Raw genomic sequence first — 13,942 nt, forward strand, 5'->3', positions numbered from 1 at the left:
GGAAAACCAAAAGGCTGAATCCTCTAAGGTTAACGCTGTTGTGTCCAATGCTCATTTGCTTCTCCGTGCTTTCACAAAGGGGCTGTTTATCAAGTTTATTGCCGAGTTTAAGAATTATTTTCCTTTTGTCACTATTTACTCTTCAAAGTTATCTTCAAGCCAACTAGTTTAGATATTGCACTACAGAACGGAGGTTATGATATCACCTGTGAGGGGACACACACACACACAAACACACACAAACGCACACGCATGCACACAGGCATGCATGCATACGTATCCCTGCGTGCAAACCCCCAATGCATGCACATCCACACGTGCACACTCACATGTGCATGCGTACAGATTTGCAAATAAACAATTGGTAGAAACGGTAATTTTACAACCTTGACAGGGCCCTTTATAGCCCTTCAGGCTCTTGAATGTGCCTCCCTCCCCAAGGCTGATAATATTTGCCCTATCAACAAAGACTCCTAAAGTAACCATGCAGATTTTTCTTCCTCAGTTGCCTTTCTTTAGGGAGCTCAGAGTGTCTTTTTTCCTGTAGAACAGGAAGTTGGAGCATGGAGTAAGAATGCCAAGAGGCTTTTTCTCCACCTGTGTGGTTTCTAGAGGACATGTGACCTAGGAGAAGGGACCACTGGAGCGCACGCCAGCTCCTGACCCTGACACAGACAATAGGGCAGAAATAGAAAAGCAGCTTAATGGTGGTCATTGAGGGCATGGTTCCAGAGCATCCTCAAATGGGGAAGTAATGGGGCTTCCTGGCTGGTGTGAAATTTGCATCTCTTTAGCATGCTAGTGGTGAATTGTTGTCTAAGGTGCTTAATTCTGAATGTAGTTTTGGCAGAGCTGAGATGAATATTGGAGAAAATGCAGTTTTATGGCCTGGAGTACTCGCATTCTTAAAAGTGTTACATGATTCTCACCCACTCATTCTGCAGGGAGTTGTTAAGCCCTTCCTCTTTGTCAGACACTGTGGTGAAGCACAGAGTTTGATTTTTGGAATTAGCTAAAAGTCACTTGGATACAGCTGGAAATGTCCAGAATAAGGTGTGAGCATTAAGAAATAAAACAAGATTTCTCGTGGGGCTCCCGATCTGGGTGCAAATACAATTTCTAAAGGACATTTGGGGAATGTTTTGAGTGATGACAGGTACCTCTGAATAAACCTGTGTGTCTGGAGGTGAGCATTGCACAAGCCCTTCTGATATGTATTCCGTAAGCTTATCCAAAGCTGGTTCTTGCCACTATATATGACGTGGTCTATTACCTCATGGAAATGCCTTCATCCTGCAAATTCTCAGGAGGCTGCCTTGCATCTGGTACCTTGCAAGACTCAAGAAGAAATGCCTCTATGACCGATCCTCGGCACTGACAGCATCCCAAGTGTTCACTGTCTTGAGGGCCTACGAGGATCTGAACCCTCCTCTTGATCCTCAGGGGGTAGGATTTGGATTCTGTTTTGTGTGTCATCAGCATTCAAAGGATGGCTTTTGTTTGTTTGTCAAGTATTTATTGAGCACTTACTCTACGCCAAGTACTAACATAGGTGCTTGGAATGCAAAACAAAGATCCCTGCCCTCATGGAGCATCTGTTCTAATGGGTCTTGTCAGTTTCTTTCTCCTGGTCTTCCTGGCACCTGGAGTCCATCGTGAAAAGTAGGAGGTAGAGCATTTTAGGAGTCGTTGCAGACTGAAAAGGCTGCAGGCTGGTATCTTGGCATCCATGATGGAGGAATACCTGTCCTTCACTTCTGAAAAGGGAGGCAAAAGAGATTTGGTTCCGCACTTGGACCCTAACTTAACCTGTCTCACAGGTGCAAGAGCACTCACTGGTTGCTTCTCCAGTCCTTTTCTCTCCTGCTTGTCCATGGTCTTGTGGCTCTGGCAGGAAAGGAGGAATGAGAGCACCGAATGCCCAGGTTTGCACACTTACACCCCTGCAGGGCTCCTGAGCCTTCAACAACCAGGCTGGAGCAGGTGGGAGCATCTGGGGAGAGCAGAGGCCAGCCCCTGAGAGCATGAGTCAGCAAGAACAAGGAGGCTTCAGACTAGACTCACATGAACCAGGCTTTCTGTGGTACAGTCCCAATTTAGACACAGTTCTGAGACCACCCCCCTCCCCTCTGCCTCAGCCCCAACCAGACCCTACGTGTCGGAGCTGGGAGGCCAAGCAGTCCCACGGCACCTGTGCTTTACAAGTAGGCCATTGCAGCTGCTTCCCACAGAGGGTTTGTTGGTGTTGGGGGCAGAGTAATCAAAAGATAGGCAGGTAGGTCACCTAGAAATCATCGTAGCCAGGGCAGGTTTCCAAGCGTCCTGTCACAGTTGAGCGGTCATGAATTTCAAGGGCATTGATGATACTGCAGGGCAGTAAGAGGCCTCCTGTAGGCGAGGGCATTGCATAAGAGCCCATAGGGGCTGAGAGATGATTTGGGGGCCAGCATCACTGCTGAGTTGGAAGGCAGAAATCCCAGCAGCAGCCGGGTGAAATCTTCCTGCGAAGACACTGAGGCAGCCTCATGTTTTCCAGCACTTAGCTTTTCTTTCATGCCATCTGCCCCCAAAAAAGAGACAGGAAAGGTTTTTCTCAGACTCAGGCAGAATGCTTTCACAACAGTTGATTCTCTCTGGGTTTGGGGGTTTTTCTATTTTTGTTTTTTTTTTTTTTAAAAAAAGGAATTCCTTTCTTGTTCTAAAATCCAGGGATTGCATCAGGCAGTCAATGGCCTGGGATGGTATTACCACAAGTTCAAGAAAAATTATGCCAAAGCGGCTAAGTACTGGTTAAAAGCAGAAGAAATGGGAAACCCAGATGCATCCTACAATCTTGGAGTCCTGTACTTGGATGGCATTTTCCCAGGAGTTCCTGGAAGGAATCAAGTGAGTAAGACTTCAGACCAGCTGTGCAGCTAGCTGGTCAGTCACTTAGCCATGAAGCAGGTGTACTATATGCCCAGCCCAGAGAAGGCCCCATGGGTGCTGCAGACACCACCCAAGACGCAGACCGTGATCTTGAGGAACTCAAGCGCCCAGTTAGGAAGACAAGATGGTGAAGAGCAAAGGCTGGCATTAGCCAAATGCCAAGTGTGTGCTAATTGCTGTGACCCAAACAGTTCTGGAAAGGGGAAATAGTGAAGGCCAAAGCAGTCAGGAAGGCTTCATGGGGGAGGAAGCGTAAGCTGGGGAGAGGAGAGGGAGATGATGCAAGGTGACAATGAGAGAGAGATGGTGCGGAGATTGATGACTGATCTTACTGGAAGCAATGAAAGCTGGGTCCAAATAGGGTTGCCTGGTCTGAGACCAGATTTAATAATAATGTAAATAACAATAACAATCTTCAGTGCTTGCCGAACACTTCCTCTAGGCCAGACACTCACAGACACTTTCTGTGTGCCATCCCATGTCATCCTAACTACCCTCTGGGATAGTTACTGTTATTACATCTATTTAGCAGAGTAAGCAACTAAGGCTCTGAAAGGCTTCATAACTTAGAGTCATACACTTAAGTGGAGGCAAGACCTGGTCCCCATGTGAAATGGAAACCCCTTGTTATTAATAATAATATTGATGATGGTAGTATAATCTGAGCACTATTACATTCAACAAATTAATTGAATGCCCACCCTATGCCAGGCACTCTTCCAGGCAGTGGGGATACAGCAGCAGACAAAACAGTCCCTGCTTTGGGGAAGTTTACATTCCAGTGGAGCAGAAAGATAATAAGCAAACAAATATATAGTATGAGGGCAGGTGGGATAAGTGTTACAGGGAGAAATAAAGCAGGATAAGGAGGACCGAGAGGGTAGAGATTGGAGGATGCTATTTTATAAGGGAGATGAGAGAAGGTCTCTCTGATAATGTGACATTGTACAGACTCCTAAAGGAGTCTTGTGAATATCTGGGAGAACATTCCAGAAAGAGGGAACAGCCAGGGCAAAAGCCCAGAGAAGAAAGCAGGTTTGGTGTGCTTGAGGAATAGCAGGGAGCCTGCACTGGCAGGAGCAGAGAGCAAGGAAGGTGCGAGGAGGTGGAAAATCAGGTCAAGGAGGCAGCTACGCTGAGCAAGATGGGACAGCTCTGAACAGGGCGGGGAGACGCTGTCTTTTAACAGGTTCCTCCTGGATCCTGGTGGAGACTGGGCTTGAAGGAGACAAGAGCAAGGGGGTTAATGCATTGAATCCAAGTAAGAAAGGATGGGCAGTATCAGAAGAGATGCTGAGACGTGACTAGATTCTGAAGGTCAAGAATCTATATTCTTCAAAATCTATATTTTGAAGGTCAAGGCATCAGGATTTGACGATGATTGGATGTGAGGTGTGAGGCAGGGAGAGGAGTCACGATGACTCCTGAGTGTTTGGCATTTATTGAGATGGGAAGAAAAGGTAGCATTTAATGGGCTGGGCAAGCTCTAGCAGCAGAGTTGGGGGTGGGGAATCAGAAAGAAATTATTTTTTGTGAAGCGCCATACCAAGCCTCAAATACACGTTATCTCATTTAATCCTCACACCATACTTTCATGCTAGCTACTATCAGAAGCCACACTTTTCAGTTGCAGAAACTGAGTTATTCTCTTAGTTGGAGAGATTAACTGACATGCCCAAGGTCACTCAGCTAGTAAGGAGCGGAGCTGTGATTTGAACCCAGGCCTGTCCGACTCCAAAGCCCATACTTAAAAATGGCAGTTAACTGCCTGGGAAAAATAATCGTAATCAGTGGAATGTATACCCGTCTAAGTGTGTGTTTTCTTTTTTCCCTCCACCTCTCTCTGCCTACCAGGAAGCTGTATATTTTTATGCATTGCAAATGTCTTTTAGCCTCCCACACATCTGTCAGAATGGATTTTTTATTGTCATATTCTAATTCTCACCTTCCTACTGGAAATGCAGTTTTTGTGTCTGAGTTTGAAAAAAGGTATTAAGCAAGGTTAGAGAAGCAAATGCCTGAAGTTTCACCTGGTGTGACTTTTTTTTTTTTTTTTTTTTTTTGTTGTTGTGGCCTCTCCCGTTGCGGAGCACAGGCTGCGGACGCGCAGGCTCAGCGGCCATGGCTCACGGTCCCAGCCGCTCCGCGGCACGTGGGATCCTCCCGGACCGGGGCAGGAACCCGTGTTCCCTGCACCGGCAGGCGGATTCTCAACCACTGCGCCACCAGGGAAGCCCTGGTGTGACTTTTGATGCTGTCTTCTGGCTGGCTTGCAGGGGTTATGTGAGGATCTGATAAGGTGATAATGATATTCGTAGTGTCTTGTTATCTTATTTATTGGGTAAACTTAACAGAATAGCTGCGGTCAAGGTTATCATGTAGAGAGGCCAGCTTCTGTGATTGGCTGTCTTCCTGGAACTTGACTTGGTTTTCTTAAGGATGTTAGAAATTATACACCTGTGATGATATCAGGCGTTAAGTGCCTCAGGACCTTAGCTCTGATGAAACCAGCCCAGGAGGACTTCTCACTAATGAGACTGACCTTTGCTCATCTCTTTACAGACATTAGCTGGTGAATATTTCCATAAGGCTGCACAAGGTGGACACATAGAAGGAACCTTGTGGTGTTCTCTCTACTATATCACAGGCAACCTGGAGACATTCCCTCGAGATCCTGAGAAGGCCGTTGTGTAAGAACCTGCCAGATATTGAGTAGGAAGGGAAAGCCATATATTCGATACTATATTCACCATGCCTGAAAAAAGAGTTTTCTTTTATTCTTTTTTTCCACGTTAAAAAATTTTTTTTAATTTTAGGCTGCGCTGTGTTTTCATCGCTGTGCGCATGCTTTCTCTATTTGCGGCAAGAGGGGGCTACTCTTCATTGCGGTGCGCAGGCTTCTCATTGTGGTGGCTTCTCTTGTTGCGGAGCACGGGCTCTAGGTGCGCGGGCTTCAGTAGTTGCGGCACGCGGGCTCAGTAGTTGTGGCATGCGGGCTCAGTAGTTGTGGCATGCAGGCCCTAGAGTGGGTGGGCTTCAGTAGTTGTGGCACGTAGGCTCAGCAGTTGTGGCGCACTGGCTTAGTTGCTCCGCGGCATGTGGGATCTTCCTTGACCAGGGCTCGAACCCATGTCCCCTGCATTGGAAGGTGGATTCTTAACCACTGTGCCAGCAGGGAATCCCTTTCTTGCATTTTTAAAAATTCACCTTTATTTTTATCAGTTACACATGCACATAAAAAGCCAAGTCATTTGAAGAGACAAAAATTAAAAACAAAAATTTAATTTAAAAAAGTAATCATTTGACAAGAAAATTCAGGAAATCTCTGCTTCCCTTCCACACACTCCATTTCCTGCTCCCTGGAATAAATCACTTTTCATCTTTTAATTATTTCTTTTTTATTTGCCTCTATGTCTAAATAACATGCTTAAACCACTATTTCTTGTTCTACTCATTATAGGCATTGTCTAATGATGTCTCACTGGGAAAGATAAAGAGAATCGTTTTCTCACTCTGCCACCTCTTGCTACCCTGCATGCTCATGCTTCCTTCCTTCCCATCTTCCCCATAAATATATCACTGGTTTGGTTGGATTGGTATCAGGGTTTACATTATAATGACAATTTAACGCTATTCACAGCTGAGCCATGTAGTATATACTGTGACTACTCTTTCTTGCATAATTTTTCATTTTCTATAGAATAATAATAATTTTTAATTGTTATTTATCTGCTTAGCTGTCTCTGTATATTTATCATTTCTATGTACTCGATCTCCACTTTCTCCTTCCATCGTCTAAATCTCCTCTAAGTATGTCTACACCCATCAGGTACTCTATTGATTTAATCTTTTTTGGCAATGTCTCTCTTGGAGTCTTTGTTTAGGAAGAGCTGTCCTTCTGAAATCAACTTGCTAGAACTCTTAATAAAGATTATCTTTTTCCATGGTAGTAGACATTTTTCATTAGGTACTTTTCACATCTTGTTTTCCCCAAAATGCCAACTCCTAAGCATTCATTAGAAAGGGCACTGAATGCAAGGCTCTCAAAATGTATCTTTCTTTATCTTCTTAACATTCAGTTCTGGTTTGTTGCTCCATAAAAATTCTAAGAAGCAAAATATTCCCCAAGTGGGATTTACTGAAATCATGCGAAGTAAAAAGCAATTATTTAAGTTGCCATAGTTGGGATATTTACTCTTCTGTTTCCTTTTCAGATGGACAAAGCACGTAGCCGAGAAAAATGGCTACTTGGGCCACGTCATTCGCAGAGGCCTCAACGCCTACCTGGAGGGCTCGTGGTAAGTTAGATTGAACTTTCTCAGTCCTTACCTTTCAATCTGTCAGTGTAGTCTTATGAGATGGAGTCTTAAAATGAAACCGAAAAAGCAATTTGCCAGGGAAATCACAGCCTCCCGGTAATGATATTCAGAGTATCACCGACTGATTGGCTGTTGATTAGAAAACACAGCATTTCCATGTTTAATTATACACAAAAATTAGTTCTCTAGAGGGAGCGTCCGCATTCATCAAATTGAGAGACACATGAATACGTTGACTTCTCTTCCCTTCAAGCTTGCTCTTCTTGCTTTCAGAGTCTGGAGACAGCACAGGGGATCCTAGCTGACCCTCTGCCTCTCACTGGCAGGCCACAGAAAGTCCAGGATTTCCGCCTTGTTTGTGGGAAGGAGTGAAGGCAGTGTGTTTAGGGCTCAGGCTACATCTTCCGGTAGATATTTTATCGCATCTTCCCTAGGATTGCTGGAAGTCATTCACCAGACCTGCAGTGTCACAGCCAAACAGACTCACTCTTTCTAAGCTTCTTGTGATGGAGTTAGCAAATTTCATCCTGTGCTGAATGGGATGAGACCCCGCACATGAGGACTTGTAACTGCCCTCCATTTGCAGTTACCTGATTTTACAAATAAGGGCACACTTCTCCAAGCTCTACCTGAGTCTGTCTCTCTGTTTTCTTCTGTCAGCTCTCGAATTCTGTCTTACTTTTCCTTGGGCCATATTTTCTTGGCTCGTTTATTGCCTAAATGATCTGGGTATTTCCATAATAACTAAAAAGAATATGCAAATCAACACATATCCCATCTGTCCACCACCTCAAAGACATTAGAGCAGACCTATCACTGATCATACTCGGATCCGAACCTTAATTAAAAATTAAAATATAAGTCCAAGAGAGCGCCATTTTCTTCTTTGGTCCATGGGTGCCCATGTAATCAACAGATAGCACCTCAGTGAATGAGAATCTCAAATTAGGGAATTCAAGGAAAATGAGCCCAGGGAAAACAGCACTGAATAACAATGTTTATTATTATCATCCTTTAAAAGTTTATCATCTGTGACCTTAAATGCATAATCAGAAAGAAACTTTTTAATGAAATGATCATTTTCCAATTGATACACCTTACGATTTGTGGGCTGTTTTATTTGTTTTCCAAGTAAGCTTCAGTTCATGCAACTCCCAAATTTGACTTTTGCCCATTTCTACTTCTCACCCTCCAAATTTCCCACCCTTTACTCCCCACAACTTCTTAGGGGAAACTAAGCATTCAAATATCAAAATGTTTATATGTGCGGTTTTCCCAAAGGGAGAGCACATCTGTAAACACACCCCCACCCCCACCCCCCCCACACACATACACACACACACCAAGATGTCTGACACTTTCCCACAAGGAGAGTATCTGCTAATAGCTTATCTTTCTTGCTGACTTTTGAATTTAACATCACAAAGCACTTCAGGGAGTGCATTTAAACATTTGCTGTGAAGTTCGAGAGGAATTAAGATTTCGTGGCCTGCTATCTTTCTTAGACTATTCAGACACATCACATGATTGATTTGGGGGGAGGGGAGCTAGGGATTACATGTGTTCTGCACTGTTGGTGAGTTTTGCAGATTTTAGTGGGTACATTTACATGCAGGGTGCCTTGCCATAGCTGCAAGGCAGGCCACAAGTAGGGCTGGGGAAGTCTGCTGCCTCATCTCTTCCTGGTACTAAACTACCTGCAGTTTCTCAGATGGCTGGTATTCTCTCTGACCTCTGGGCCTTTGCACTTGCAAAGTGCCCAGAAATCCTGTGTAACTCCTTTGACTCCCTTTTGTCCTTGGATGGGTCACGACGGCTGTTTACTTGTTGATTTTGCCCTGTGATGTATATCCCAGCGCCCAGCACTTAATGGCAACTGGGAAGCACTCAACAACTACTGAGAGAATGAATTAAGGCAAATAGACGGAACAACTGTAACTCAAGAGCCATGAGCAGTATATAAAGAACATCAGGGATTTGGAGGAGGGAAAGATGCTACCTGGTTTGGGGGACTTAGGTCAGCCTTTATAATGGAGGTAACAGATGATATGGCCTTGGGGGATGGGTGGAATGTCCACTTCGTCAGGCAGAGAACAACACTTCCAGTGAAGGGAATCGCAGGAACAAAAACAAAGAAATAGGAAAATTCAAGGTATGTCTAGAAATTGTTAAGCCACCAGTTTACCTTGAGGGTAAAATTTGTAAAAGGGAGTGCTATATGACAAGACCAAAGAGGTGCTACATTATGGAACTTTAAATAGCAGGTCATATGCTTTTTACTTAGCTTGTGGAGCAGTGGGGAGCCCTTGATGGTTTGGGGAGAGGGTAGTGACGTGACAGAGCTGGGTTCTGAGATTCCTAACCAAACATCTGCGAATGATGGTGAAGAGAAGGGAGAACCTGAAAGGGGAAGCTAGTTCAGAATCCAGGTTAAAGGAGCTGAGCTTTTGAGCTGGAGCTGTGACCTGAGCCAGGTAAGTTGTTTTCCCTTCTTTTATCACACAGTAATCGATACATACCAAATAGTAGGTGATATGTATGTAAGTTCCAGAGCATAAATGAACAATAAAATGAACACCTATAGCCCTACCACCCTATTTAAGAAAATGAACTGTCGAAGCCCCCTGCATGTTCCTCCCAGATTAAACCCACCCGTGGCCCCAATATCCAGAACTAACCATTGTCCTGAATCTTGTTCTTGCTCTGCCCCTTGCTTTCTTTATAGTTTTGCTATATATGGATATATTCCTAAGCAATAGATTTGACTTGTTTCTGATCTTCATATCATTAGAATCATATTATATATAATTCTTGGCTGCTTTTTTTTGTTATTGTTTACTTCACCTGTTGTTTCTGAGATTCATATCTTTTGATACATGTACGTGTAGGTCATTCATTTTCACTGCTGTCATATACCACAATTTATTTACCACTTCTCATATGAACTTGCATTTGGGTTGTTTCCCATCTTTTTTTAAGAACAATGTGGCCGTGAACATTGTTTATGCATATCCTGCCACAAATAGGAAGAGTTTCTCTAAAATATGAACTTAGGAGTGGGGTCACAGGCTAACCATATGTTCAACTTTACGAGATAATGCCAAGTGTTTTCCAAAATATTTTCCCAATTTATGGTCCTATCAACCACATATAAATATCTGTTTCTTCATATCCTTGCCAATTTTGATGCTCATGCTAAGTATTGTTAAAGATATGTCTTAATCTGGACTTGAGACCATTTCCTACCAACAGGAAGAAAAACTTAGTATCCATTATAGTGGGACTATCTTTGTCAAAATATATTTGAGACAAAGTGCTTTTCTCTCTTGCTTCTCTGGGTGCCTCCAAATGCCTCAGGGGTTAAATGGGAAATATATGAGCGTTGGCTCCGCCACCCTGCAACGTGGAATTTTTTGGGTCCCATCTATTTGGTTGTAATAGAACTAAGTCATCCATCAATGTCCCAGGTCCATCCCCTTTTTTCATTTTCTGTGAGTGAATTTATTCTGGACGTTATTCTCAAATTACCTGTGTCAGTTTGATGAGCTTGTGCCTCTCTGTGTTGTTCCAAGATTTATATGGGATAGTTTGAAAGCGGAGCGTGAATGAAAAAAAGGCCATTTTGCTGTTTAGGCAAAATACTGAAGATAATGTCATGCCTGAGGCTATCCTCGAACACCAGGAAAAGTCCCATAAGGAGAGGTCGCCTGTCCTGTTACATTTCTCTCTGTCTTACCCCTCTGTGTGTTTCATCTGTGAGCTAAGTGTTTTACTGTCCTTTGTCTTAAATATACCCCCAATACTTAATTAACCCAGGAGGTTAGCCAGATTCTAGTAAGCTTGAGGCAAGACAAGCAGGCATGCAAGATTCCACTTGAAAGAGATTCATCTTTTTGCCTTAGAGCAGGGTCCTAAATTCCACTGAGACCCCAGGATTCTTTTTTTATCCTTCCAGTTTGGGCTGCTTTAGACATTGGCAGAAAAGAACCCAGAGAAAACAATAGAATTGTTTGAGAAACTGCTGAGAGATAACTCAAATTCACAATTCACAGAAAGCAGCCAAAGGATTCGTTATTAAGAAGTATCATTATAAAAGTTCTATAAATGGATGTGCCGAGTCTGAAGTGGAAGGGTTGCAAGTGTGCCTCTACACACATCCTTTACCCTAAATCCCCTCCTCTCTGCATCCCTGCCCAGCCCCCCACCCCCCTTCAGAATGACTGCCTGGGGACTATTTGACTTCAGTGCATCGGAAATAAAGCTGACCTCTGGTCGCTTCCTAAACCTTGAGGAAATTCAGAGAAGGACAGTACAGTTTTGTGGCTTTGGTCCTCCTGCGCAGAGCACCTACTGAGCAAATGTTTATTCCATGAATTATAAGGATAGAAATGTCTGTAATTAATATTTTCAGGGAGACTCAGTTGAGACACAAGTAAGAGCAAAGTGCTAGGCGGCTAAGTGCAGATAGGGTTTCTGCAGAAGTGTCATGTCTCCAAAGTCTGTTCAGTGAGAAAGTCTGTTCTTCAGTGTTCCGACCCTTGCCTAGAGCTCACACTTAAATATATGAAAACAGATGGTGGTGGTTTTGGAGTCTATGGCCTCTGCTGATGGCTTCTGCAAGATGGAAGACAGAGGTGGATTTCTGTTCAGTGCTTCTATTGACATCAATATTTGTAGACATCTCTTTGGTGATTTCAGTGCTTCCTCAAAGGAAATACTTGAGAATTCTGTGAAATTTCCTCCCGGCTTATACAATAATTGGTCAATTGAAGTCTTCCTATAAAATGTGTTCCTCCCTTCCCCCCTCCCCCATCTTCCAAGTAACTTTAGAGGCAAGGTACTGTCCTGTACTGTCTTTATAAAATTTATCATAGTGACTGTTCTTACAGGAAGTGTCAACCTTGTGTCCTCCACTCCCAAATTCTAAGAGTCTGCCCAACTGCTATCTAAGAACACCTCACTTTATTACATTGCAGTTATATGAACCCCATTTCATCCAGTTACGGCAGCAGAGAGAGCCGACCTGATATTTGACCTTGGGCCGGCAAGTGTACACCATCTCCTTCCCTCATCCATCCAGTGGGGGAAACTGAGGCACTGGGGCAAACCTGAGTGTTTGAGGTTATAAGACCTTTGGAACGGGACCTAATTGTAGAATGATGGAGTCTTTCTGCTGAACTTCCCTCAAATTTAGTTCCCCCATTTGGGGTCCGCTCCGAGGATTCTTGTCACCAAACACGATTCTTGCAAGCTATGTAAGAAAATGTCTGGGGGTCTTTTGTGTTGTTGCAGTTGCAGTTGTGGTTCTCTTGTGTGGCTTGTCCTCGCAGGGGAAGCTGCTTAGCCAGCCTTGTCTCTTTAGCATGAGTCATGCCTAATTGGTCGGCTGCCTTGGGTATCTCGGAGGCCAGGAAGCAGCACACTCAGCAGCCACATGGCCGTGACCTGCAGTATGTCTGATTGAAGGTCTGCCTGTCCTAATTTGACCCCCCAGTCACCTCCCTCTGTCCCCACGTGATGGCCTGCCAGGAGATGCTTTAGCCCTGTAGAAAAGATGACTTCTGGATCTGCTTACTTATTCCCCCAACGCAACCTCCCCCCACCCTTTCTTAAACCATTTCCTAGATGGAGCTAAAATTAAGAAATAGCTCTTCATATCAGCTACTGAAAATGAAAATAAGCTTTAGAAACAACAATTTATGGTTAACGTGGAGGAAATCAGATAAGTAAAAAGAAAATAAAAGTCACTTGCAGTCTCACCACCTAGAGATAACTACCGTTAGCATTTTGGTAGATCTTTTATTTTTTTCCTGCATATATGTATTCGCGTGTGTGTGTACATGTGTGGATTCAGTTTTATTTTTGTTTTACGAAAATGAAATTGAAATTGCGCTGTTTTTTATCCTGTTGTTTTTTTTTTTTTACACAGTGGAAACTTTGGCATAGACATTTTTCTACGTCTTTGAATACTCTTCTTCAACATCATTTTTAATGGCCTCGTCTGAAAGTGGCTGTAGTACCATTGGTTAATTGAACTAGTCACTGATTTTCAGATATTTGTTTCCTTTCTTTCCCCCATTCATAGAAACAGCTCTGCCATGACCTCTGTTGCCACAGAATCTTTGCACATGTTTCTGATTGTTTCTTAGAACAAACCCTCGTGAGGCAGAACTGTTGGGCCAGGTGGTATGTACATTCGTAAGAGTCCTCACATTTAACTATCACGTTAATTGGCTTCCCACTAACAATGGTTGTAGGAATAGGTCCATTTTCGCCCAAGCTCTTGCCGTTATCTGTATTATGAATCAGGTGCCAGTCTCAACAAATGAAAAGTGGTCTCATTGTTTCGCAATTATTCAGTTACCAGTGGTGTGGAATATTTACTTTTTTCAGATGTGTTTTTGGCCATTGGTATCAAGCCCCTTGCAAACTGCCTCTCCTTTGCCAAACTTCTACTGTACCACAGGAGCTCAGCTTTAATTAAGCTTGTTCAGAGTCGTAAGCCCCATAAAGCCCTTCCCAAAACAGGACCCAAAAGTGCAGAGCTTTTTCTTAATACCACTTATCTCCTCTAAGCGAGGATGGAGGATGGAAGGATTTCAAGGACCGAAAGCTAATAGACAGCTGCCCAGCCAGCACTCGACGTACCATTCGGCCAGTAGAGGTAGCTGTTGTATCAACTAGCTCCCCTACCT

At 43.7% G+C, this 13,942-nt stretch overlaps 1 protein-coding gene across 1 annotated transcript in view; it reads left to right on the forward strand.

Moving 5' to 3' along the window:
• The window catches only part of LOC131758429 (protein sel-1 homolog 3-like), a 106,623-nt gene that overhangs the window by 76,708 nt on the left and 15,973 nt on the right, over positions 1-13,942 (forward strand). Inside the window, exons 15-17 of the mRNA XM_059066507.2 lie at positions 2,710-2,886; positions 5,491-5,618; positions 7,143-7,226. Coding sequence (XP_058922490.1) covers positions 2,710-2,886; positions 5,491-5,618; positions 7,143-7,226 — 389 coding nt within the window. The remainder of the gene's footprint in view (positions 1-2,709; positions 2,887-5,490; positions 5,619-7,142; positions 7,227-13,942) is intronic.

Source organism: Kogia breviceps, chromosome 6 (assembly GCF_026419965.1).
Source record: "Kogia breviceps isolate mKogBre1 chromosome 6, mKogBre1 haplotype 1, whole genome shotgun sequence".
NCBI classification, from domain to species: Eukaryota; Metazoa; Chordata; class Mammalia; order Artiodactyla; family Physeteridae; genus Kogia; species Kogia breviceps.